Source organism: Vanellus vanellus (genome assembly GCF_965231255.1).
Source record: "Vanellus vanellus genome assembly, chromosome: 2".
NCBI lineage: Eukaryota > Metazoa > Chordata > Aves > Charadriiformes > Charadriidae > Vanellus > Vanellus vanellus.
In genome coordinates this window covers 24,319,621-24,342,931 of record NC_138906.1, presented here as the reverse complement: position 1 = coordinate 24,342,931, position 23,311 = coordinate 24,319,621, and the positions used below count along the sequence as shown (strand labels likewise).

The 23,311-nt window shown below is 40.2% G+C and overlaps 1 protein-coding gene across 1 annotated transcript in view; it reads right to left on the bottom strand.

Moving 5' to 3' along the window:
• Positions 1–23,311, bottom strand: part of FAM171A1 (family with sequence similarity 171 member A1) — a 91,972-nt gene that overhangs the window by 21,680 nt on the left and 46,981 nt on the right. Inside the window, exons 2-4 of the mRNA XM_082479200.1 lie at positions 15,150–15,377; positions 9,675–9,767; positions 4,464–4,622 (exon numbers count right to left, since the gene is read on the bottom strand). Coding sequence (XP_082335326.1) covers positions 4,464–4,622; positions 9,675–9,767; positions 15,150–15,377 — 480 coding nt within the window. The remainder of the gene's footprint in view (positions 1–4,463; positions 4,623–9,674; positions 9,768–15,149; positions 15,378–23,311) is intronic.

The following is a 23,311-nucleotide window of genomic DNA, read 5'->3' as shown; positions in this document are numbered from 1 at the left end:
TCATAACAGCATGATTTTAAAAAAAAAGTTATAACCCTTCCACCATTTAACCAAATGGATCAGTGACAGGGAAAAATACCAAAGACATATATATATATATATTCAGGGGGAAAAAAGCTTTAGGTTTAAAACCAAGGAGATCTGGAGCTCAAAGCAATAGCTGTAGTAGTTTAAATCAAAGAGACAGAGCTTCCAGTTTCACAAAGGGTTTGAGCCCCCCCCCCGGGCCTGCACCGCTGCCAAGAGCAGCAGCCCTGCCACATCCAACCTGCTGGCTCCAGGGCTTGTGCAGTCACCCATCCTGACCTGGGGCTCATCGGAGACAAGGAACCAGGTGCCTGGCCGGCAGAGTGCCGGGTACTGCCCCTTCTGCAGTCCTGGTGCCTTCCATCAGCATTAACTGCCTGTAAAAGCCCATTCGCACCCAACAGCGGTATGCCACCTGTAACACCAAGGCACGCCAAGGGGTCCCCAGGAACATGCAGCATCTCAGCGCCTGCGTTCACCGGGATGAGTACCTTCGAGGTGGCAGTGGGAAAGCAGTAAGGCCTTCAGGATTTCTCTTAACAGTGAGGAAGTCTCAAGGAACGGCCTTTATTAAATTTGATCTCTCTGGGTAACCGCTCACCAGAGTTGAGACATTACCAGGAAATGGGGATGGGGAGTAGCAAAGGGAAGGAAAAAAAAAGACAAAACTCCTAGAATTTTAAATTCTTTGAATTCTGCAAGAGGTGTCAAACCGAAAACATGGAAAATAGCCCGAAGTAACTTTGCATGTGGCTGATTTACTATAGCATCTATTCAGATGCATATTTTCCCCAGATTTCAAGGCAAGTGTCACTCTTGTACAGCTGACAGGCCAAGGATGGATGGAAGCACACGGAAGGGGTACACACTCTGCTTTGATCTACTGTGAACTGAGCGACAGAAGCATAACTTCCAGGGGGATTAAAGAGCAGAGAAAATAGGCACTCTGAAGATGGCCATATAAAAGAGCAACAGAAGTAACTGAGAGAAAAAACAGAAAAATAAGGTTTGGGAATTCAACTAGGGTGTAGGGGGAGGTTGCCAGCCAACCCAAGCATTTATGTTACAGGCTCCAATGGTGCACAGTATCATCACTTACAGCTTTAGAACACAAAGAGATAGAGGAGGGAATTGGTGTGGGAAAAGTTGTTCCTTTATTCCTGATTGTTCAATCCACTGCCTCTGCCATGCACCTACCACTTCCATCATATTGATGCTTGTCCTCAAGTCACTGGACCTAGGCCACTAATTTTCTCAGGTTGGTATCAGAGAAATAAATTCCTGTTGCTAAGTGTCATAACGTGACTGCATTCTGGCATATACAAATCCCTAATGACAAACGGTTTAACTTCAGATTTTAGAAACATTAGATTAACATCTAAGATCATGTTTTACATTTTACTTATTTTCAGATATTGCAAGTTTTGAATTTTTCTTTCATTATTGTCTTGATAAAGCATATCTGCCTAATATCTGTAAAAATGAGCTTTCAGCCCCAGAAAAAGCATTCTGATGGTGAAACACTGTTTGCATCTTTTTTACTTAAGATGCATTGATGCTTTGCTCAGTACTGGGCCAAACAAGTTATATTAGAAGATGAAGACATTTCCGAAATCCACTGACCTCTGGCACGAAGAAATAATCCTTCAGTTTGCCATCTTGCACAGTATGTAAATGCTCATTAAAAAGACAAATTTTTCTCTTTTCTGTTGTGAAGGTAAATTAAAATCAATGCTTATGAAACTCTCACATGCTATAAAACTGATAAGCACACACACAGATTACACAGGCATGGACTGCAATAAATGTCAGCTTTCATTTATTTCTTGTCATTTTTGACATCTGGTGACCTGTGAAGAGCTCTAAAAATAATCAGAGGAAAATCTACTGTGACTTAGACTTGACTTTCAAAAAGAAACAAACAGCCTGCAAACCCAGCAGGAATAATGGTTATTAGCCAGCTTGGTCCATTACTGAAGATGATGGAAAGTTTTGCTTAGTTTGGTTAAAAGGACAAGATTTTGTGAAACCATCCTACAGCTCTCCAACGGGTGATTAATACAAACAATAAGCTAACACTATACAGGCTTGTCACTACTTGCAGCTAAATTTGTTGAATATTTATGTTTGGAACATGCTGATTCATGCAATTCACGGCTCCATATTACCACTTCAATACCCAGTTGGGATTTTGTGAAAATTGTTGAGCTCACAGAGAATAGGTTTTAGTTGAAACAACTGTAAAGCCACTCTGGATAAATACTAGCCAGAGAACTGAGCTGACTGAAATAAATGGGAGGACCACTCCAAAATTCTACAGACATGTAAATAAAATGTGAAGGAACAGAAGAGCAATTGTTGGGGGAGAAGGAGAAGTGGCAGAAGGGGCAGTGTTCAGGAACACTCCTAAATTTCCCATGCAAATAAATGTTAAGATTTTTCAGAATTCTAAAATTTGTACGTATTTTTCTTTTTATCTTGAGAACAGAAATATTCAAAAATCCCCAGCAGGTGGTGATCTCATTTTTTATGCCTTCAAAAATTTTTCAGGTGAAATCTTCACCAAGCCACTTGGAGATGAAGAAAAGGAAGTCAATCTAAGTTTAGTGTTTTAAAGTTTAATGTTTCTGCAGCAGGAGAAACTTCTACTAAAAATAGAGGATATTTCACCTATACTATAGTGCATATACATATATATTGTATTTGTAGTCTGTATTATACCATAATGAATACTACCATATTCAGAAAACAAGGCTCTTCTCGGTTTCTTAAATCCCATTTCTTTGCCTGTCGTTTTGGTCTTTTGTGACATACTTTTACTTGAAGACTAATAAAAGTCAAATCCAGGGCCTCCGTGCTCAAGCAGAAAAGTTCCCGTCATGTAAGTATACAGAAGACTAAAAAAAGCAAGGGTGCATTCCTGTTTTGCAGGAGGCCAGGAGGTAAAACAGGAGAAAGATGATGCCCTAGTTGTGCAGTTCCCATGACAGGTGATCATCTGAAATTTTGGCAAGACCTGTTTTCACGAAATAAATGCAAGGGTGGGAAGCTGGGTTGAGGAGTACTAAGGAAAGATTTGGGAGAGGAATCCCACACACGTTGTCAACAGTTTGTTCAGTGGGTTTAGAGATAAAAAGAAAGGAGATGAGGAAGTAGACAGCCGAGTGAGATCAAGTGCATTCCTTCGTTTTGAAAAAGATAAGAGATATTTGATCGTGTCTGAGTATGAAGAGCCAAAGAAAATTGGCTGAAGATGAGAATAGGGAAATGGCAGAGAGTTACAATGAGATAGAATAAGATGTACTCACTGGAGCAGACAGAAGGATTGGACTAGGGTTGCAGACACATTTCTAATTGTAATAGAAAAGGAGATATTCAGATCTGTACAAAGGAAAGGGAAAGTTTATTTTGCCTTTTTTTTTTTTTCTATGGAAAAGCTAGCAAGCTCAGTACACACCATTTACACAAATGACCTAGCATTCAAAGTCACCTAGATCAACACATCACAAGTAAATGCATCCTGAGAAACAGCAGGGAGGGACCTCAAGGTGTTATTTAGCCTGCTTCAAAGCAGGCTCAGCTATACCTATGCCATCCTTACAGGTGATTGTCTAACTCTGTCCAACACCCTCAAGCAATTTATTGTACAGCTTAAACTACCTTCACCACAGCAAGGTTTTCCTAATCACTAGTCTGAATCTCTCTTGCTGCACTGCAAAGTCCACGGATAAAACATTCTCCTTGTCACAGCAGCATTTTAAGAATTTGAAGGCTACTGTGCCCAATTCTATTTCTCCATAGCCTACACAATACCAATTATTTCAATGAAGACTAAATGAGAAGTTGAAGAAGAGTTAAGAGGCAGTTGCAGTCATAAAAATGTATTACAGCTTTGAGTTTAACAGTGGTTGTGTTTCTACTATGAATTTTCATTGTTTTCCCATGCATATTTTTAGCTGAAGCTAGATTCAAAAGTATTAACAAAGCCACTGAAACAACTCTTAGCTGAAACAACAGAATATTACATCCTTGAGATATAAGCATTTCATTTCTTTTTAGAAAAAAACTGAACACAAATTTACGGCACCCTCAAGTTAAATTTAAATTTTCTTTTGTCCCTTCACATTAATCTCCATTTTCATCTGTGCACATGCAACACATTTGGAGACTTAACTCTAAACTACAAGTGTAACAAACTTTTCTGATCTCCCAAGGCCAAGGAGTCCTTGTCTTTGCTATTCAGTGGCCCCGTTTAAGGCATAGTAGACCTTGTTCTCTTGCTTTTGGGAACAGCATTTTGGTAGGGCAGTTAAACCTATCATGTCATCCAAATTTTAAAGAATGTTTGTTGGTACAGGGAATGGAAAAAACGATATGGTCAGAAGTTGATTGCTGGACAAAAACAAAATCAGAGCAAAAACAAAGTAGTGGGTTACCTGTTCCATTTCCATCTAATCCCTGCAAATAAGGAAAGCTGTCCACTTCCCAGGGCGAGCTGGCTGCAGTTAGATAAGCTGTCAAATCGCTGTAGCTAGTGTTCTCTGGTAATTTCACAGATCTTCTCTGGAAGTGAACTTGTGGCTGAGTCCGCGCACCTAAAAAAATTAAAAGTGACTTTATATCCAAGGTGGGCAGAATATTTAGCTGTTCATATTTATGGAAGCACATTTACATTTTTTTCATTATAAATTGAAATAGCTTGGGAAAGACAGATACATCAGAAGCCTATTACAAAAGAGGAGGAAAACCAGTATTTTTATATTTATTTTGCAGTTGCCATTATTTTTTCCTAAGTATCACTGAGCAAAATTGCGAAAGCATCTAATGTCAGAAGCTTTTCTGAGCACGTTATTTCCCAGGATCACTTCAAATTTCATTGCACACTTCTTATAGTGAATATAACTGAAACTAAAACTGAGTTCAGAGGTAGGGCATATGAAAGCTTAGAAAACCATCCATTTCACCATTTTTGTTTAAATTTTGTTTTTCTTGAAATAGCAAGATAAATTTAGCTTACACTCTTTAAAGTGATTTTCTAGGAGACTATAATTCTACCTGTAGTGCCAATTAACTTGTGTAATTTCTGTATATAATTTTTACAAAGCTTTAGCCACATTAACCATCACTAGTACTGAGATAATAATCGCTTTTTATTTAAATCACTGGATAAAAAGATTCATTTGACAAAGCCGGGATGAGAAGAGTTTCCGTATTTTCCCACGCAAAGAACACATCTAAACAGAACCAGATTACTTGGCATGTAAGATTTCTCTTTTTTCCTCTGTCTTGTACATTTTTAGTGTTTTTTTTTCAAGATCACTAGGTGTTAATTGAAGGGTCTTTGCTACAACATGATTTAAGACCGTGTCATGTACTACTGCATTTCATGTCTCATTTAAATCCCAGTTTGTAAAGTCAATAGTCTTTTTCAATGGATGCTCACCATTAATACTGTTTAGCAACACACAGCAAGACTCCATCTGCAAGTTTGTGTGTACGACATGCAAATTAATTTTTAAATCAAAAGCTATTGTATTCTCCAGAGCTTATTTTGAATACTCAGAACAGTCCCCACACAGCACAAAATCAAGAGGCAAGCAGCTTTTTTTCTCAATTCACATTTGCCTGTATGGTTCAAAGATGTCAACTCAAAACAATTTTGCTTCTTTTCTCCTATTAGTCTCTGGCAGCACTTTTAGGATACACATACCTTCACTGCAAGAAAGATTAAAGAGCTTGACTCACAACTCCTAAGCTTTTTAAGTGCCAATGTCATTAACCAGGAGCCTGGAATCTTTTCTTGCATTATTTTCTAGCAGAAGCTCTAGCTATGTGAAAACATAAAATTCCACAGAACAAACTCTGTATTGGCCAACAAAAATTGCTACGTAGGCGGGCAAGTATCTCCAAAGAGCCGATCATTGTTTAGCTGTCATTTCCTTGGTAATTCTGCAAGAAAAAGCTATAAAACCACTTTTCTTTTTTAATTTCTGAAACATTTAAGTATTTACAGCAGGGTCTCAAGACTGGCAGTATCCTTAAGTGTTTAAGACAGTCACTAAACACCACCCGTGTGAAACGGGAAGATATCACCCTTACCCAATTTCTAGGCTCAAATGGAAAACAACATAAAAGACTAAATAAATTGACTGCAATGAACTTGGGGAAGACTTATCCCCCAAATGCTCTGCAATACCATAGTAGTTTGCTGTACCTCTGGGACAGATCTGCTCAAGCACTGGGGAATCTCTGTCTGCACTGCTAAACGGGCTCCTGCAGCCCGCAGGGATAAGCATCCACAGTAACAAAACAGGAAAAGAAAACTACAACAAAGAAACCAGCATTAGGATTATGGCTAGCAGTTCAATGTAAAATTGTAGGATTTTCTGCTGTCTAAATCTCTGGTTAAGATTAATTATTCAAGTTGCCAAGAACTGGTATTATTGAACTGAATAAAAATGAAGAACAATAACTGTTGTCAAGCCTCTAACACACTGGTTTATGCAGAGACTCTAGGGTATTCCATAAAGAAAATGGTTCTTGTGTAGCACTGGGAGAGCCATGCGCTGCCAAACTTTAGATAGGGAGGACTCAGAAAGCCAACCTCAGTTACTTGAATCCTATAGGCAACGCAAAGCGTTCCTATAGCTGAGCCCCAAACCTGTCGGGAAACCTGCGCAGCAATCAACTCGGATGCAAGTTTTAAGGTGGAAGAAACAGCTTCCTCTGTAAATAATGCACATACATACAATAAATCCGTGGAGAGTAGTTAATTCACACCCTAGATTAACAAACTCCTTGATATTGATATTCGCCTGAAGCCTGACACTCATCCTGAGTCTCCCCTCAGCTCCTCAGTTGGGTCTCCCCAAACCTGGCAAGAGACTTCAAAGGGGCACAAGACCATGAGCTACCAGCAAAAGGCTTGTGAGGGAAGCAGCTACCAAGGCTTTCGCCTTCTCTCACCACTTTGCTAGAAGATAATCCAATGTACTTCTTTAGCAGAGGTGATAGATAATTTTGGGGCATCTATTTGGGAATAGACATAGTGTGGGAATTGGAAGTGGTAAAATGGAGAGAAAGGCTTGTGCTGACCAGACTCTTAGACTATTTTTCAACAAGTCAACACGTCACTGGGAGTGGATTATTATTGCTTCTGTTACTGAAGGTATCTAGTTTTGACTTATAAAACCCAAACAAAACCCACATTCAAGCATAAAAGTGGCACACGAGCTCCCTCCACTTGGGGAGTGTCATGAGGTAAAGGACTGCTGAGCACTGATCTTATCTTCTTTAAACGTCCCCTTGTCAACACGCCAGCCATGATTCAAATGCTATCTGCTCCAGTTTGCCAGCGCACACCTGAAGATGTAACCATCTCAAGGAGTCCCTGTAAGGCACCTCTTGTCACGCTGGATGTGTGACATGTGGCACCACGCCAGCATTTGAGCTTTGATCTATGTGAAGTAACATTTGACGTGTCACCAATTCATGCTCTTATTGCTCATATGTCAGAGGCAGACAGAGGGTACCCACACAGCTCCCATTCACTGAATGCTGGACTGTGCCAGTATTAAATAGCTTAAATGACCTAGCGGCTGGCAAGCTCCATCCCTCACAATTACTGACAGAGCACAGCAGCGGATTGTAATGCCATCATGAAAATGAAGCTGGCTGCATCAACTCAGACAAACCTCTTAATTGCATAATAAGTTGCTTGCTTGATTAATTATTCAAAAGCAACTGGTAACTTATTGTACTAGACGGGTCTTTCTTTCCCTTTGACTGGTCCTTCAAACACCAGTGTTCCCAGTATAATAAGTTCTGTTTTACTCTCATTTTTGCACTAAGGTAACTTCTGATCATCTCTTTTGAAGCAGTGCAAAGTTACTGAGAATTAAAGTGGAGAAGTAACAGAGAAAAACTAGGTCACAAGGATTTCAGATCAAGGCTAGAGAGGCTCCATTCAAATGCTGCTACAATGTCTAGGCTGTCTTTCATTTAGGTTTCACCACAAGAGAATTCCCAAGAAAAGGAGTGTGGGCTGGTCCCATCACATAGTTTTTACTGGGCAAGACAAGAGTTCAAATCTCAACCTTTAGAATACTCCGGGTGCCACTTTCTTCCTTTATCCTCTTTCTCTGTTATACCACCAGAACCAGTTATATTATTCTAATTTAAATATATTGGAAACACCCTGGATCAGTTCACTGAAGGGAGCAAGATTATCCGGAAAATATTTATGAGTGTCACTCGGCTGTTAAATGTCCCTCTAGCCCTTTAACATCCCTCTTTTTTGAGGAAAGGAAGCTGTAAACATGAAAGGATTGTTCTTTTCAAGTTAATTGCATAATATTAGCACATTTGCATAAGAATAAGAGTATTTAATACACCATGCTAGTAGCATACTGTTGGTAAACAACGTTTCATGTTTTGTCTAATGGAATCCCTTGTGGTTTAACACAGCTCACTGTCCATCTAATTTATCCCATTAGATAATGTCAGCTCTCAAATTGCAGAATATATGTACGGCAGCTGTGCCGTTCTCCAGCTCCTTCTGAGCGTTCCATCAGCTACCTAATTTGTTTAGTGCTTTTTCAGGTCCAGTTGTATCTAGTGCTATCATTAATGAAAAGCCTATTGTGTCTGGATGGTTTCTAACTGTAAAAAAAAGATGTCAGGAAGGCATAATTGTATTACATTCCCTCAGATAAAACAAGGTTATCTTGGAATATTATTGAAGGTATTATTCCCCTATTTATTAACTATCTACTGGTAGAGTTCAAAATGATGGCAATCATAATACACGTGAAGAAGACAGTTTATGCACAATAAGAGTGCTCACAGGAAAAATGTCCCCTTGTTTTGGCTTATCAAGATGTCTTGAAAAACTTCTGTTCTTTTGTTAACAGACTTACCTTGGCTATCACATCAATCGGGCTAAGCTAGGGCAGATCCCTAGGTCAGATGAACACTTTAGTCTTTACTGTGCAATTCAGAAAACACAGTGTTCATCTGACTGATACTACTGTTGCTTTAACTTCTGTGTTTGGCCTCATGAAAAGGTGATTCGAATTTTATTCTTCTAATGCAGTGGTTTTCATCCTGTAGTATGTGGGTTGACAGGCAGTCTGATAAGGAGTCCACAGGAAGTACTTAAGAAAAGCAAGTTTATACAGGGTATACAACAATGCAGACATGAGAAATCTTCAATTTTTCTGTGCCCTACATTTCTAAGGCATTCACAGTAGGAAGCAAGAAACAAAATAAAAACAGAGAAAATTCTAAGACAATAAGAACATCAGAAAATGTTTACTGCAAGGATGGGTAAATGAGGCTAGATGAAAAATCATCCAACAGAGAACGAACAAAATTTAATCCCTAGCTCTCAAATGGCACACTAAAATCCAAACTTGTTTATTACTAAGTAACTCAAATTCCTTAGTCACAGCAGTTAGGGGTGAATATAGCTGTGAAAGCAGCTTGGTAAAACCATCCCACAGAGGAGAATTTCTCGGGGAACTCGGAAGAACTCCCCATGAAACATCAGTCTCAACCATGGGACAGAGTTCAGAAAGGATCAGGCTGCCAGGCTTTTTGTTCAGTGTCACTCAAATTTCAATTCTGACTTCCGAAAACCAGCATACCTTGAAATCCTGAGACTATCTGGACTACATCATCATAGACCATTAGAGTAGCTGAGCGTTCAGGAAGAAGGCCGAGACTCAGTGAAGAGAACACTGTGGGAGAGAAGTGGTTTAAGTGGGATATATTTGAATTCTTATAAACATAACCCAACAACAACAGCACTTACTTTCTTCTAATTTTTTGCAAAAAAGTAGCCCACACAAACTATGGAAATCATATTGTATATATGACAGAAACCACATGCATTTTCTAAACCAAATAATTAAGTTGCCAGGATAATTATTACCAAACTAAACATGTTCTGCGCTTTGACTCCTGCAAGTCATGCATAGCAGCTCAAAGTAGAGAAGAGTGTAAAGCAGGGTTTCGGGTTATAATTCCCAGCTCCACAGAAAGACCTGTCATTATATAAAGAGGAGTGAAAAACTAACTCCATCTGACTGAATTATTTGTCTGTGAAACAGCTATAATTCTTACTTCAGGAAGACTTTAATGAAACTTAACTTTTAAATACTTTGAGACGCTTACATAAAAAGTCATTCAGAAAGGCAAATTCTGAATAATTTGCTTTAAAATACAGCATGTCTTTACTGAGTCACCACCTACACTAAAGAAGTGCTATATGTAGCAGAACTACTGTCATTCTACCAGTGGTGCAAAAGGGGACAGATAAATGGTATTTGCTGCAAGAAATCTGCCTGCAAGAACCTCCTTTGCCACTGACATTCCTTCCAGGTGGCCATGTCTGTATGCACACATGTCTTTGGAGGGTGAAGAACATGGTATACTTTCATGCCAAGTTCTTCAGACCCAGAAGACCAAAAATATGTGTGGAATTAGCCACTGAGTACACCTGACTCCCACACCCGTGAAAACAGTAAGAAGTAGACCTGCCTGCAGCCCATGCATGGCTTTCACAGATAGAAGGAGAGGAGGAGGTTAATGCAGTAATTTTTGGTAACTGGGCAGCATCCCACATTTGCACCCGGAAAGTATTCATCCTATTCTGAAGTGACCACAAGCTGAGGAAGACATTTCCAGAACCGATTAATAAAAGGGCAGCACAAGCTCCCCTGATTTTCTGGAGCTTCAAAAATTTCCTCTAAATTAAGATGTGTTACTTAATCCAAAAGACCATATAGATGTTAGCTACAAATAGGGAGACTGTACACTATTTTTATTTTAAGAAATATATTCTCTTTTAAAGATCAGATATTTTAGTGTTTGGGAGGAATACAGGAGAAAGAACTAGAAGAAACACACTGATAAGAACCACCATCTAAAAGATGGTCTTAACATATATGAACATTTAAAAAAAATAAAAATCACATTATCATTGCAACTACAGCTTAGAATTTTCTTTCCAATGCTCTACATGTGAAACAGATCTACACATCAGGCAACATAAGTAAGAAAGCCTAGTGCAAGTAGCACTAGGCCACACAATTACAAAATTTGTTTGTCTTTATTCCAATAACTTAATTTGTATGAAGAAAGCTAATATAATTTAGACGCCCTGGGGAGCTCAACACAATAAACCATGCCAACATCTTCCACATATGCCAAACTATAATGTATATATAACCTCTAAACTTCCCTTGGGCTTTTCTGCACAATCTTTTCTCAGCATGACAAAGGCAGAAAGTCATAGTTTTTAAGACCAGAAGGATGACTGTGATGATCCAGTCTTACTCCCATATAACTACAGACTTCCCTGAATTAATTACTGCTTCAGATGCAATAGCTGTGCTAGAAAACATGTAGAAAAACTATCCAATTTTCTTTTAAAGGTGTCCAGTGGTGAAGAACATACCGCAACATCAATGTTCTAGTAAATAATTATGAGGGCAGTTAAACTATGTGCCTTTTTACCCCTCAAAATTTATTGAGGTTAGACTTCCAGCCATTTGATCTTCTTTTTATACAAGCCTGCTAGACAGAAGAATTCTCTTTTACCCGTTTCCTGTTCTCTATGCAGGTACTGATGGACTATGATCAAATTACTCCATGAACTTTCTCTCTGGTGAACAAAATAAATTAAGCACTTCCAAGTCTTTCTCTGTAAGCCGTATTTTCCAATCTTTTAATCACTCATGATATAACCCTGCAGTTTTAAACATTTTTCTTGAAGCGTGGATCCAGAACTGGACACACATTTCCCTGAGTGGCCACACCAGGGACAAGTTCTGAAATACTACACTCTGCCTTCTCAGTCTTTATCTTATTTTACAGCTAAGGACCAGATTGTTCTGCTTTCTTGCACTGCAGGTTATTTTCAACCGTTCATCTACCATGACTCACACATCTGCAGAGTCACTGCTTTCCAGATGAGTTCTCTCCCAGAAATACCACGAGCATCCTCTGCTCCTAGAACCACCTTTCACCACAGTGAACACCATGGTTTGCTTTGACTGGCCCTACCAGCTAGCCTGAACTGTGCTGCCTCAGCAACTTCCCTCTCTTCATTGCACACGCTGCTCCAAATACTTCCTCTTATATATGGACTACCAGTCACAAATTTTTTTTATCCACATTATTTACAAAGAAAAACCTATGCGTAGCTAAGAGCAGATAGATGAGCACGTCTTCTATCATGAACACTTCAACAACTCAAGTGATGTTAAATTAATGAACTGTTAATAAGTGGAGTCAAGGCTCTGCTGATAAATAGTTTAATGGAAAAAGAGATCTTAATCTTTTCCTCCTACCACTTATCACTATGTAAATAAATAATCCTCCTGCTTAAGTGGTAAAGAGCTAGTAATTATTTTGGTTAACATAAGAAAAATTCATTTCTGCCAAATATGAGAACAGAAAACCCCTGATGCTTACTCCTTAAAGCTATTACAATAATATCACAAGTGCAGTGGCTGCACAGTTTTTCAGCGTAAGATTATAACTAATGCTTATTGACTGTGATGGAAGAATCCTGATCCTTCGGCAAAGTCCTGTTACAGCACTTTAACATTACCACCCTATAGCTCTCAAAGCTACACCTTACTTGTGGTTATCATTTCCACATTTGAAGTAAATGTGTCCATAGTTCATTCACCACAGCACACAGGACGGCACATCAGCTTCCACCACTGCCACGGGTGGAACGCTGCTCGGAGTGGCGTTATCTGCTCTGTGGGGTGAGACTGCTAGTACTGTTAAAAGACATTTTCGGAAAATGAGGACCCTGCTGTACACATGTGCCCAGACTGCACGCTGCAGAATCAAGATTTAAATGTGCTGCCTGTTCCCCATCATTCAACCCAGATTAAAAATAACAACAACAACAAAATTTCCAAGGTTTTCAAAACTTCTGTACTGTGCTGGTTACAAGCATGATAGGAATTTAAATGCAGGGCATTTAAATACGAACAGTTCTTGGAAAGTTTTTTAAAGACTACAGGCACCTTAGTCAATACAAACAATAACAGCCTAAGTACCTTGGGCCTGAACTTTTATGTCACGTCCCTTTTAAAGATTAATTCAAACAACCACCCTACTAAATCTACATGAGGTGTATCAAGTTGTAACTTCTTGTTTCTTTAATCAAAGAAAGGAATAAGTTCAAGTCACAGAGAGCAAAAGAAAGGATTCTACTCCAAATTAAATCAATGGCAAACTATCTACCAATTTAAATGGGGGAAGATCAGAGGAGAAGGGAATCTATTTTCTGAGTTAAGATCACATTTCAGCCGTGGAAAGGAAGATTTTGCGGAAAGTGTATACAATTACTGCTCTTTAAACCTCAACGACTTACCAAAACAATAATGCTGTGTTTAATTCCCTTCCCTCAAAATCAATATTTAAGAAAAGGCAACAAGCAAAAAACCTAACCAAACAAACTCCAGACCATGGAAGAGTAGGTCATATCAGAAAGTTCTGAGTTGGAAAGATATGAGACACAAGGCAAGAAAAGGCTCAGGAAATAAAAGGTTATTGCATGCTTTAATCACATATGATTAAACTTAAGGAAGTACATGAAATATACTCAGGAAGATGCACTTCATCTTATTTAAACAGAAAAAAACATCAAGGAAATTTCTAAAGAGTCACAGAACAATTATGGTTGGAAGGGACCTCTGGAGGCCACCTGTTTCAACCAAGCAGGGAGGGGTCCAGCTGAGTTTTGAATACCTTTAAGATGGAGATTTCAGAACCTTTCTGGACAACCTGTTCCAATCTTTGACTACTGCAGCTGTAAAGAATTGTTCCCTTTTATTTACTTGAAACTCTCCTTGCCACAACTAATTTCAGTTGCTTCTTATTCTTTCACGACGCACCTAAGAGCCTGTCTTAGTCTTTGCTATAGCTCCATTAAGTAGCTGGAAAACGTGGCAGAATACAAGTAGAGGAAATGTGGAAGAAGTCAGTCTATCTTATCTGAAGCAAGCAAATGTAGATAAGTAAATAGCACGTTGAAATGCCTAAAGCATAATTCTGGGTTTGAAGAGATTCAAGTTCCTTCCCCCATCCAAAAATACATTTGCTGCTTGACCTTGCGGCAAGTCACACAGTCCCTCCGGCTATGTTGATATTAATAAATAAAACGGAGCCAAGGCATGGGATTGAACACTGCCCTGTGATCATTTATACTATTTAAATATTAGCGCACTTAAAACCTGGCACAGCTTTGGCCAAGACTAATTATCAAATCTGAGGTGATATTTTGGTGTGATTTGGGTATAATACAAGCCTGGGACCATTCCCAAACGACTTGGACCCTAATTGTGGCTGGGGATTAGAGGAAAGGCAGGTGAAAACCGGGGATGTGACCTTCGTCTAGATGTTACATCTCAAGAGCTGAAAGCCACCCATCAACCTGTTGTATTTAGCAATACAGAAATAGTCTTCGTAACTCAGTTTCCCCTCCTGTACAACTAATGTAAAGTCTCCCACTTCCCATAAAATTTTGAGGCATTCTGATAAAAAAAACTAACACACAAGTATTGTTGTCATATTTGTTTGCCCGTGGAAAAAACAAACCACGCTAATTAAGTTAGAAAAAAATCCTTACGTCTGGATAACATAACTGCGGATTAAAACTGTCCTATGGACATGGCCAAGAACTGAAAGGCCAGGCCTTTTTTTGTACGCTACAGCCTACAGTGCAACAGTTGTTGCTACACCTTGGGAAAGAAACGAAGGAGTACATCACAGCTGCTGAAACAAAGCACTTGGAAACAGAGTTCCCATAAAGAAAGAGATCTGGAATATATTTGTATTTTCTGTGGAGCTGTAAGAGCACCAACAGTCGTTTCAAAACTGACGCAGCACTGTATCAAGGACAGCTGGGAGGAGAGCGAATCTCTGCACAGCCCTGATGGCACAGTTTAACTGAGGAAGAAACCTCGTTTTTTTTGAAATGCACAGATGTTCTTCCTCCCACCCAGGATTGCAAGCATTAAAACACATCATATAAAATTGTGTAACTTCCTTTAGATGCAAAATCTTACCTCAGAACAAAAATAAAGATCTCTTACCAGGCAATCTTACAGGTTTCCATGGTGCAGAATTTGGCACATATGCATGTTTACTAGCAGTCACTATCAGCTGATTGCCCAATTTATACTGAAACTTGAGGAAGGCAGTGCCATCTGCTCCTGAGGTTCCAGATGCAATGGAGATCTGGTTGGTAAAAATCTCAATGAAGGCTTCAGTTACTGGCTGATGTGTGCTGGCATCGCTTACATGGACCTTCAGCGTTACTTCTGCAATGACAAACAACCACAGCAATTATCGTCCAAAAAGCTTCTGCAGGAGGCAGCAGTTAAAACATGCTAGCACGCCAATGACCAAAAAGACACAGGGCTCAGCGCTAACCTCTGACACTTTGGTGCCAAGTACAATCTCTTGTCCTGGCCTGCAGTTCTCCATTCTGGGCACTCACTCTTTAGAGGCACTGCAGATTCTGCCACAAGCCAGACCAGGTCCTGAATTATTGCCCTACCGCTAACTCCAGCTGCAGAGGCATCTATATTCCACCTATGGCTGGCTCCAGCCAGACTTCTCCACCAGCAGTGGGGAGAAGAAAGGCTGGGAAGTGGGCTGTGCTCCTTCACCCCTTCCCCAAAACATTTCCCTCTGTGTAGCAAAGGAACAGAGGAAATCTGCTGTGAGGGAAGCCCAGGAAGAAAGGGGGCAACAGAGCAGGCTGTGTTACAGTCAGAGATTTTGAACCCTGGTGGGAGAGATTGCCCCAGCTGGCACAGGACTTCCCTGGTGATGTCTAACCAAGACAGTGAAATCCCACAGGATCAGGTCCTTGTCCTCAAAGCACCGGACAATCAGGTGGCACGCAGAGTGCTAGCAGTGAGGAAGAGAGGAACACTTCCCCCCCGCCTCCCTGTTCACTAGTCCTTTATGCAAAGGGGCAAAAATGCCACAGCTTCTAGTGATATCTGCTTGTCAGCCCTGACACCACCACGTTACCTGTCCCCACATACAACTGGCGGGTATGAGAAGCAAAGAAGTGATCGTTAAGGCAGTCAGGAGAATCATACATCTTGCAGACATGCAGTCAGGAGCTAAGACAATGGACTACATTTTCCTTGAGTAATTTGCCATTTTTCCAGAAACTAATTACTTGTTTAAATGTTTCCAGATGTACAGTGTTTGTCCACTCCAGGGCACTCCTATGACTAAACCATGCATTGTGTCACCAGGCTTTTGTTACATAAAGCGGAGTGGCTTGTGCAAGACAGTCCCTCTGGAAGGCATTCTTCTATATCTACGATTATTTTTCTGCCCCTCCAGTAGTTCCTCTGCCTCATGGTCTAAAGTAGCAGCTGTTGCCTTTCTTCAGTAACTATGACTTAAATGCAGTGTTGTGTTGAAAAGACCCAGCAACAGTCCAATGCCTCGACCAAGCAGCTCCTTGGATTTTTTTCATTTACATTCCCCTCGTTCTCCTAATGAATACCTCCCTCCCTCTTTTCTCTCCCACTCTCCCCTTTCTCTCATTCTCGCCCTCATCTTTGGAAATCTTGTTGTTCTTGCTTGACGTCCTCTCCCTCAGCTTACTCCATCCCCCGAGGTAGTAGAGGATATTTTGCAAACTCCCTTTCTGTGTCAGGGGGATTCAGCCGCTAACAAGCAAGATGCTCACACTCCATGTGCAACTCATTTCTTCATGTGCTGCCCAGAAAAAAAGCTCCTCTTCATTTTTATTTAAAAACAATACATTAGTTTCTACAGAACAGCATTGGTGATACAGTTCTGTTAAAATCCTAATGCACGGTAGTAATGTAAGAACTTATTTTGATGTAAGCCCTGAGCCAGCAAGATATAATACAAAGAAAACAACAAAATCTCTGTTGTGAATTGCAATAGAGAAATGACACAATGGAGTATGCTGAGAAACATACTGCAACAATACAAAATTTTAAAAGGATGTCAGGATCTAATGCAAAAATATCAGCACCTCTGTCCTAAGGGCATTTCAGCCAGAAAGATATCGGGCCTTTTTATAAGTGGAGACCTTCTGTCTGAATCCTACAATACAGAAATATATAAATATCAGGCAGCCCTGAACTAAAACCCCATTAGAGAAATTCATCATCATTGCAGCCCTCGCTTTAGAACTTGGCAATGGAGGATGCCAATTTAGAGGGGATCAGCATGAAATACATTCTAGCTATTAAAGATTCTGGACTTGTTCCCAGTTTTACATTTAGTAGTCAAAGAAAACAACATATATTGAAAAACAGTGTCCATACACAGCGGTGTGCACATACAGAATGCCTCCTTAGAAACTTTGCCTTGACCACCAAGGAACTTGTGAAATCTTGTGCATGTGAAAGGCAGCCACATTAACCAAAGGAAGAACACATATCTATTTGTGTATTTACAAACTGTGCATGTATTTACAAACGTGAGGGCAAAAAGCAATGTAAGTTTTTATTTTCAAAATGCGCAGGAACAATACGCTTAGATCCGAAGCCAGATAGCTGTGCTGTTAATGTTTCCCACTTTGAATTGCCTAGCAAAGAATGCTGAAGAACAGATGCGGTTAAGAATAATGGGTCATGCATTAAAGAAAAAGCAAGGAAACAGGACAAGCTGAACATTGTGGTTAGCAATTTCAGTAACATGAAAGTTTAGCCTTTTCTAAACCAACCACATCTAAGAAGGAACCAAGGAGCTCTGGAATATTAAATACTAATCGGGGAAGAGGATAAGAAAAATATCAGAACTATCCAATCTATTAATTCCTTATAGACATCCAAAATTCTGGAATAGAGACTACTACTAAAATTGATCAAGAGACAAAGACTGCTAAACAAAAATTCTCCTGTATACGCAAATCCAGCGCTCTGTTCCCAAACAAGAGAGCCAGGCATGGATATCTCCAGTAGGAAATTCCTTTATCCTTCACTCTATAGCTATATAAGGGCTTCTGTCTGCATCCTTCTCTCTTTCTGATAAGGAAGGATAAGGGCTTCCAAAATCCTGTTTCCAAACGGAAATGACAAAGGTCGTCACCCAAGATGGAAGACTGATGTCCTGAAAGGCAACAGACTGGAACTGCTGTTCCGAACCACAGTCCCTAGATCAGACACTGGGCTTTTTTTCTCCTCCTTTTTAATATTTAGACTTGTTTTTTCCTGAGAGGATAGAGAAAATTGTAGCAGCCTGAACAACCCTAATTCCTTTTCATGTGTTATCTTCCCTGACATACGTGTGAAATGTATACAACTTGCTTAATTCAGGGCTTTCTCCCACGCAACAGCTCCTTTTTCTTCTTATCTTATGCAGCAGTGAAGTCATGAACACTAAACCTGCATTATCACAGTAATTTCCACAGCAACAGAATTATTACAAGCTTTAAACTGGAGAGAAATTGTTGAAGAAAACCTCCTCTCAAACAGTGAGAGTGGTAAGAATGATCTATAAAGAGAGACTACTATGAAAACTTAAAGCTATACAGTAACTTTCAGAATTGTTAGGAGATATTCAGGGACTTCTTGAAGAACATGAGGACTGAAGAAGGGAAAGAAGAGAGCAGAGTAAGGACAGAAAGCGATCCAAGATTAGTCTGACCTCAAATTAATAGGGAGGTCTTAGACCAAAGCCTTAGTTATACTAAAAGACATATTTAATTAGAAAAAGCTGCTTAGAAGACTCATCATTAGCTAAGGAATACAGTCTTTAAAATATCTGGCAAACTTTTTTGTTGGTACTCTCAGCAAAACAGTGGGGATAAAGCAGATACATTATTTCTGAGTTTTCCAGCCTACCACAGTAAGGAGCTCACACAGAATTAAAGACACATTGACTCAGAGAAGGAAGGACATCTGCAGTAAGTGGGGAACACGATGGAAGCAGGGAACCAAAAGCATTGCAGAAGATGAACTCTGAGAATGTGAACTGCTAAAGAGGAGCGTGCTTCATTACTCCACAAATTTATGATACTGTTGTGCTTTCTATTATTTACTACAGCAGGAATATTCAGTTACTAAGTTCTGAAAGAGCTTTGCTCTGTGCTGCTGGTGAGGTCCTGGAAGAAGGAAGGGGACATAAAGGTGCACAACGCTGATGTTTCCTCACTGCAGAGCAAAGCAGAGATGGTTGAGGTGACAGACCCCAGGCTGATGAATTCACCTGGGGCAGCTGTGACCTCCCCAGACAGGCCAGCCCCATTTAGGACCGGCTATGCCTGAGCCGATAGCCCTGTCTAACATACCTGGCTCCTGATTAGTGCGGTGTGAATGTGACTCTTTCAGACCTGGGCTGTCTGGCATGTGGTTCCCTGTTGGCTCGCAGCGCAACGCCGGTGGGCACAGGTAGAGCCAGAGTAACTTGCCTGCACCGCTAGCACATGCCCTGCCATTCTATTCCTACAGGAATGTTGCATGTCCAAAGCAAGATCTGTTCATTTTCAGGAGATAAAACACGGCCAAAGATACCCTGTCTGGATGGGCAAAAAGACTGTATGTCCCTGTCTAGAAGTGCAGCTAGGAACGGGCCACTCACAAACGCTGAATAGTGCAAGCCATCTGGGAAACCCTGCAACTCTGCTTCAAGAAACCCGAAGCAAAGTGGGAAAACAGTAAATACGGGGTTACATTCCACAAAGAGATCAAGGCTGTTCTATGTGTATGCTCAAGCAAGTCAGTCTACACTAAATCTCTTTTCTTATAGTTATATTCCTTTGTCTTCTTTCAGCAATCACATCTTGTTTTTCAAACAAGCACAAACCAAAACTACTAGTTACAGTGAAAACAGCTGCCTAAGTGTAACTCCCTCCCAGTCTTCTAGTACTAAATTTATTGTCAGCTATATAAAAAAAAGACATAATCTCCAAGGTCATAATTTGGGAAAGTAAAATAAAAAAGACACCTCCCCCCCCCCCCTTACATGTTAGCATTCCAATCCAGAATCCCATCTGTCTTCTTAATCTGAGTTTTGAGATTTTACTAAGTCTAAACTTTCTCTGAGCAATCCTTCCTGTGCCATGTTTTACGAACCATACTGCCTCCTCTGAAATACAAGTAACCTTAAGATGACCATTTCCGCAGTCGCAACCCCTCTTAGACTCACAACTGCTCTTTACATTGCTGTGAACTCCCAGTTTGGGAATGGTATCCTTCAGAACTGGTATCATCACTGCTGTCTTCTATAACCAAACTCCTGAAAAGTGAAAAGGACTGTTTTGTTTTGTTTTAAAAAAGCCAGTAAAGTTACATAGAAAGAAAAATCCTGAGCAGCCTGGGTGATTTCACACTGTCAGATCTCAAATACTGGAATAAACAGAGAAAAGTTATGACACAGATTGGAAGTCAAAGATCACAACCTTATTTAGATCCCAATCCTGCAATTTCGTTTCTGTGCACACACCCCTCTGTCTGGCAGACTCCCACTGATGTCTGCTGGACAGATGATCTCTTTTGGGAACAGGGTGACACAAGCAGCCGTTATTACTTATCTTTTCCTCTGGGGGTCCCCTATCCGTGGACAATGTCAGGATATTACCAAAGAAAGAGATATTTAAATTATCTAGGTTTTGATTAGAGAAAGAAAACTTCCTGCTCATTTAAAAAAATGCCATTCTGACCTTTATTTAAAATTGTATCCTCCGCTCTGATTGAGCTTACTGGCAACATGCCTGGTTTTGGATCCTACGTGCCAAACGGACAAGCTTTTCTGCCGCTTAACCTTTCGCCCATGTGCAAGGTCACTCCTCAGCCAAACAATAGGATTTTCATTTATCTAGAGGAAAACATTTTCCTAGAAAAAGGAGTGTTCCCCATCCCCTAGCTACTGATGCCAACTCAAGCATTTACATATCATCATATCTTTCTAATATACTGCATCAAGAAGGCTGTACTGACAGCCATGATTCAAAATAATAGCAAAGTAAGTTCATACAAAGAAAAAGGAAATGTGTACGCAAAATCCCTCCAGAAGCACAGACTCTGAACTTCATTGATGTTGTCACTGAAAAGTAAGTTCACAAGTACCACCTCAAATGGCAAACTAGGCATGCTTGTAGAAGAGTCACAGCAAAGACGATGACATCCCCTGTTCAGAACAGGCTCTGACCCACATTACAGCAAAACCAGTAGTGCTACACAAGCCGTCCCCTCCACCACAGGTGACCAAGGTCTCAACTGGGCTGAGTGTCTGCCACTGATTTCCAGGGAACACAACCACGCAGAGAGTGGGATGTGGGAGGTCTGATGCAGTCCCTGGCATGAAGCAGAAATATCCTTACTTCTGTCCACAGCACTGGTCAGAACTGTAGTAAGGACCGCACAACAGGGCTTGGCTCTCAGGCCCAGACTTCAAGGGGGCAGGGAAGCAGCTTTTGGACCGGCCATCTGAAGAACCCAACTTCTTCAGTTATTGAAAGAGAAGGCTGGAGCAACAAGAGAACAGCTTCTGAGGTGAACAAGCTTACAAGAGAACAGCTTACTAGGTAGCAGATTCACTCATGCTGACAGACTATGGTAAGATTATTTTTTTTTTTTATAGTTTTAATTTTAGTTCTAGGTGCTCAATTAAGGCTTATACTTAATGTTTAATTCTGGAGTTAAGAGAATTAATGTTTCATTCTAGAACACTCATGAAGCCAGCCCAAATGGTTGTCTGCAGTGCTTCTTTTAGCACTGCAATCTGAATTTCTTAAACACTTTTCTGCTTTACTGGTCACGGGGAAGACTATCAGTATGGTCCTCTGCAAGCTCTGAGCACTTGTAGTGTGATGACTATAATTAACTCTCATACCTCAGAAGTCAAGAAGGAACTTTTTTCCCCAAATGCAAAACTGACTCTGATTTCTGAGTTTTTCTTTTATTCCTCTCCCTTGCTCTTCCTCAGAAACCGTAGAGATCTGATACAATGGGAGCTGCAGAGTCCAGTCTCTCAGCTGGAGCAGAGAAGCCCCTCTGTGATGCCAAATCAACGCATCTTTCTCATTGCATGTCAGCGGACAAGCAGAATCCAGGGTTGTGGAGGAGGCTGCTCTTGGGTGGCACTTGAGGCTCTTTTGCCCTTCTCTGCAGCACAGTTTGATTCATCTGCATTTCTCATCTAACATTCCTTGCCACTGCAAGAGCCTCAGGCACTGCTGGCACTGCGGCTGGTTCCTCTAGTGCACAAGAATTTAATTTCCATGGGTCTGAAATGGTTTATCTTAACTAAAATAATTAGACTCAACCCTCAATATTCAAATAAAGCACAGTGGTCTGTGATACGAAGGTCAAGCAGGTGCCCTACTTGCCTCTTCAGGTTTAAAATTTATTAAACAAAGCATTTGGAAACTAAAATGATAAATACATTAGTTTCTCAAAATACATTATCTCCTTGTGATAATGCATACAAATTTTAATAAAGTGTCACAAAAGGAGCTCTAGTATAAGAACTAGAACAATTTATGCCATCTCCAGTGACCACCAGGCTACTACACAACCATGTATTCAAGGGGAAGGGAGTGGCAGTTAAAGGATAATAAAATAAAGACATTCATCACACAACTGTCCAACATTTAAGCAAGGATTTGCATATCCTGACCTGCTAGAGCCTAGAGCATTACCACCAAAATTAATTTCTTGGAAAAAAAGGTAGGAATTTGCTTTAATTAAAAAAAGCGAGAGCTATATGCATAATGCCCAGATGAGACTCTGATACCCTATTGTTAAGTGATTAAACAAGCATTTATAATTAACTTGAAACTCACACAGCTATGAAACTCATGAATAGCAATAGTTGCATTAACAGGTCTGCCTTTGATCTCTACAGGAACTGTGCATGACACAAACTAATTTCATTTCCAAACCTTGTCTTTTAGACATGGAATTATATAAAGATACTGTCATGGAGCACAGATGGAAGTTGAGTTTCAAAGCTTTAGCTTGCCACACGCATAATGCATTCTTTACATGACATGAAAAAGTAATCCCTGCTTAAAACCTTCTTTTTTTCCTAATAGAGTCCTTTGAAACTCTGTTTGGAGATCAATATGGAATGAAAAGTTAATGCACTGATACTTTTCAGTTGCTGAGCATTAGAGTTCTCCACTGACTCAAACAAGACCACAGCTGATTTTGCAACACCAGCTCTGAGGATAACACCACACTGAGCTCAGCCGCTGCACAGCTCACAGGGATTTTAAGCCAACTTCATACCTACTGCATCACCGGTC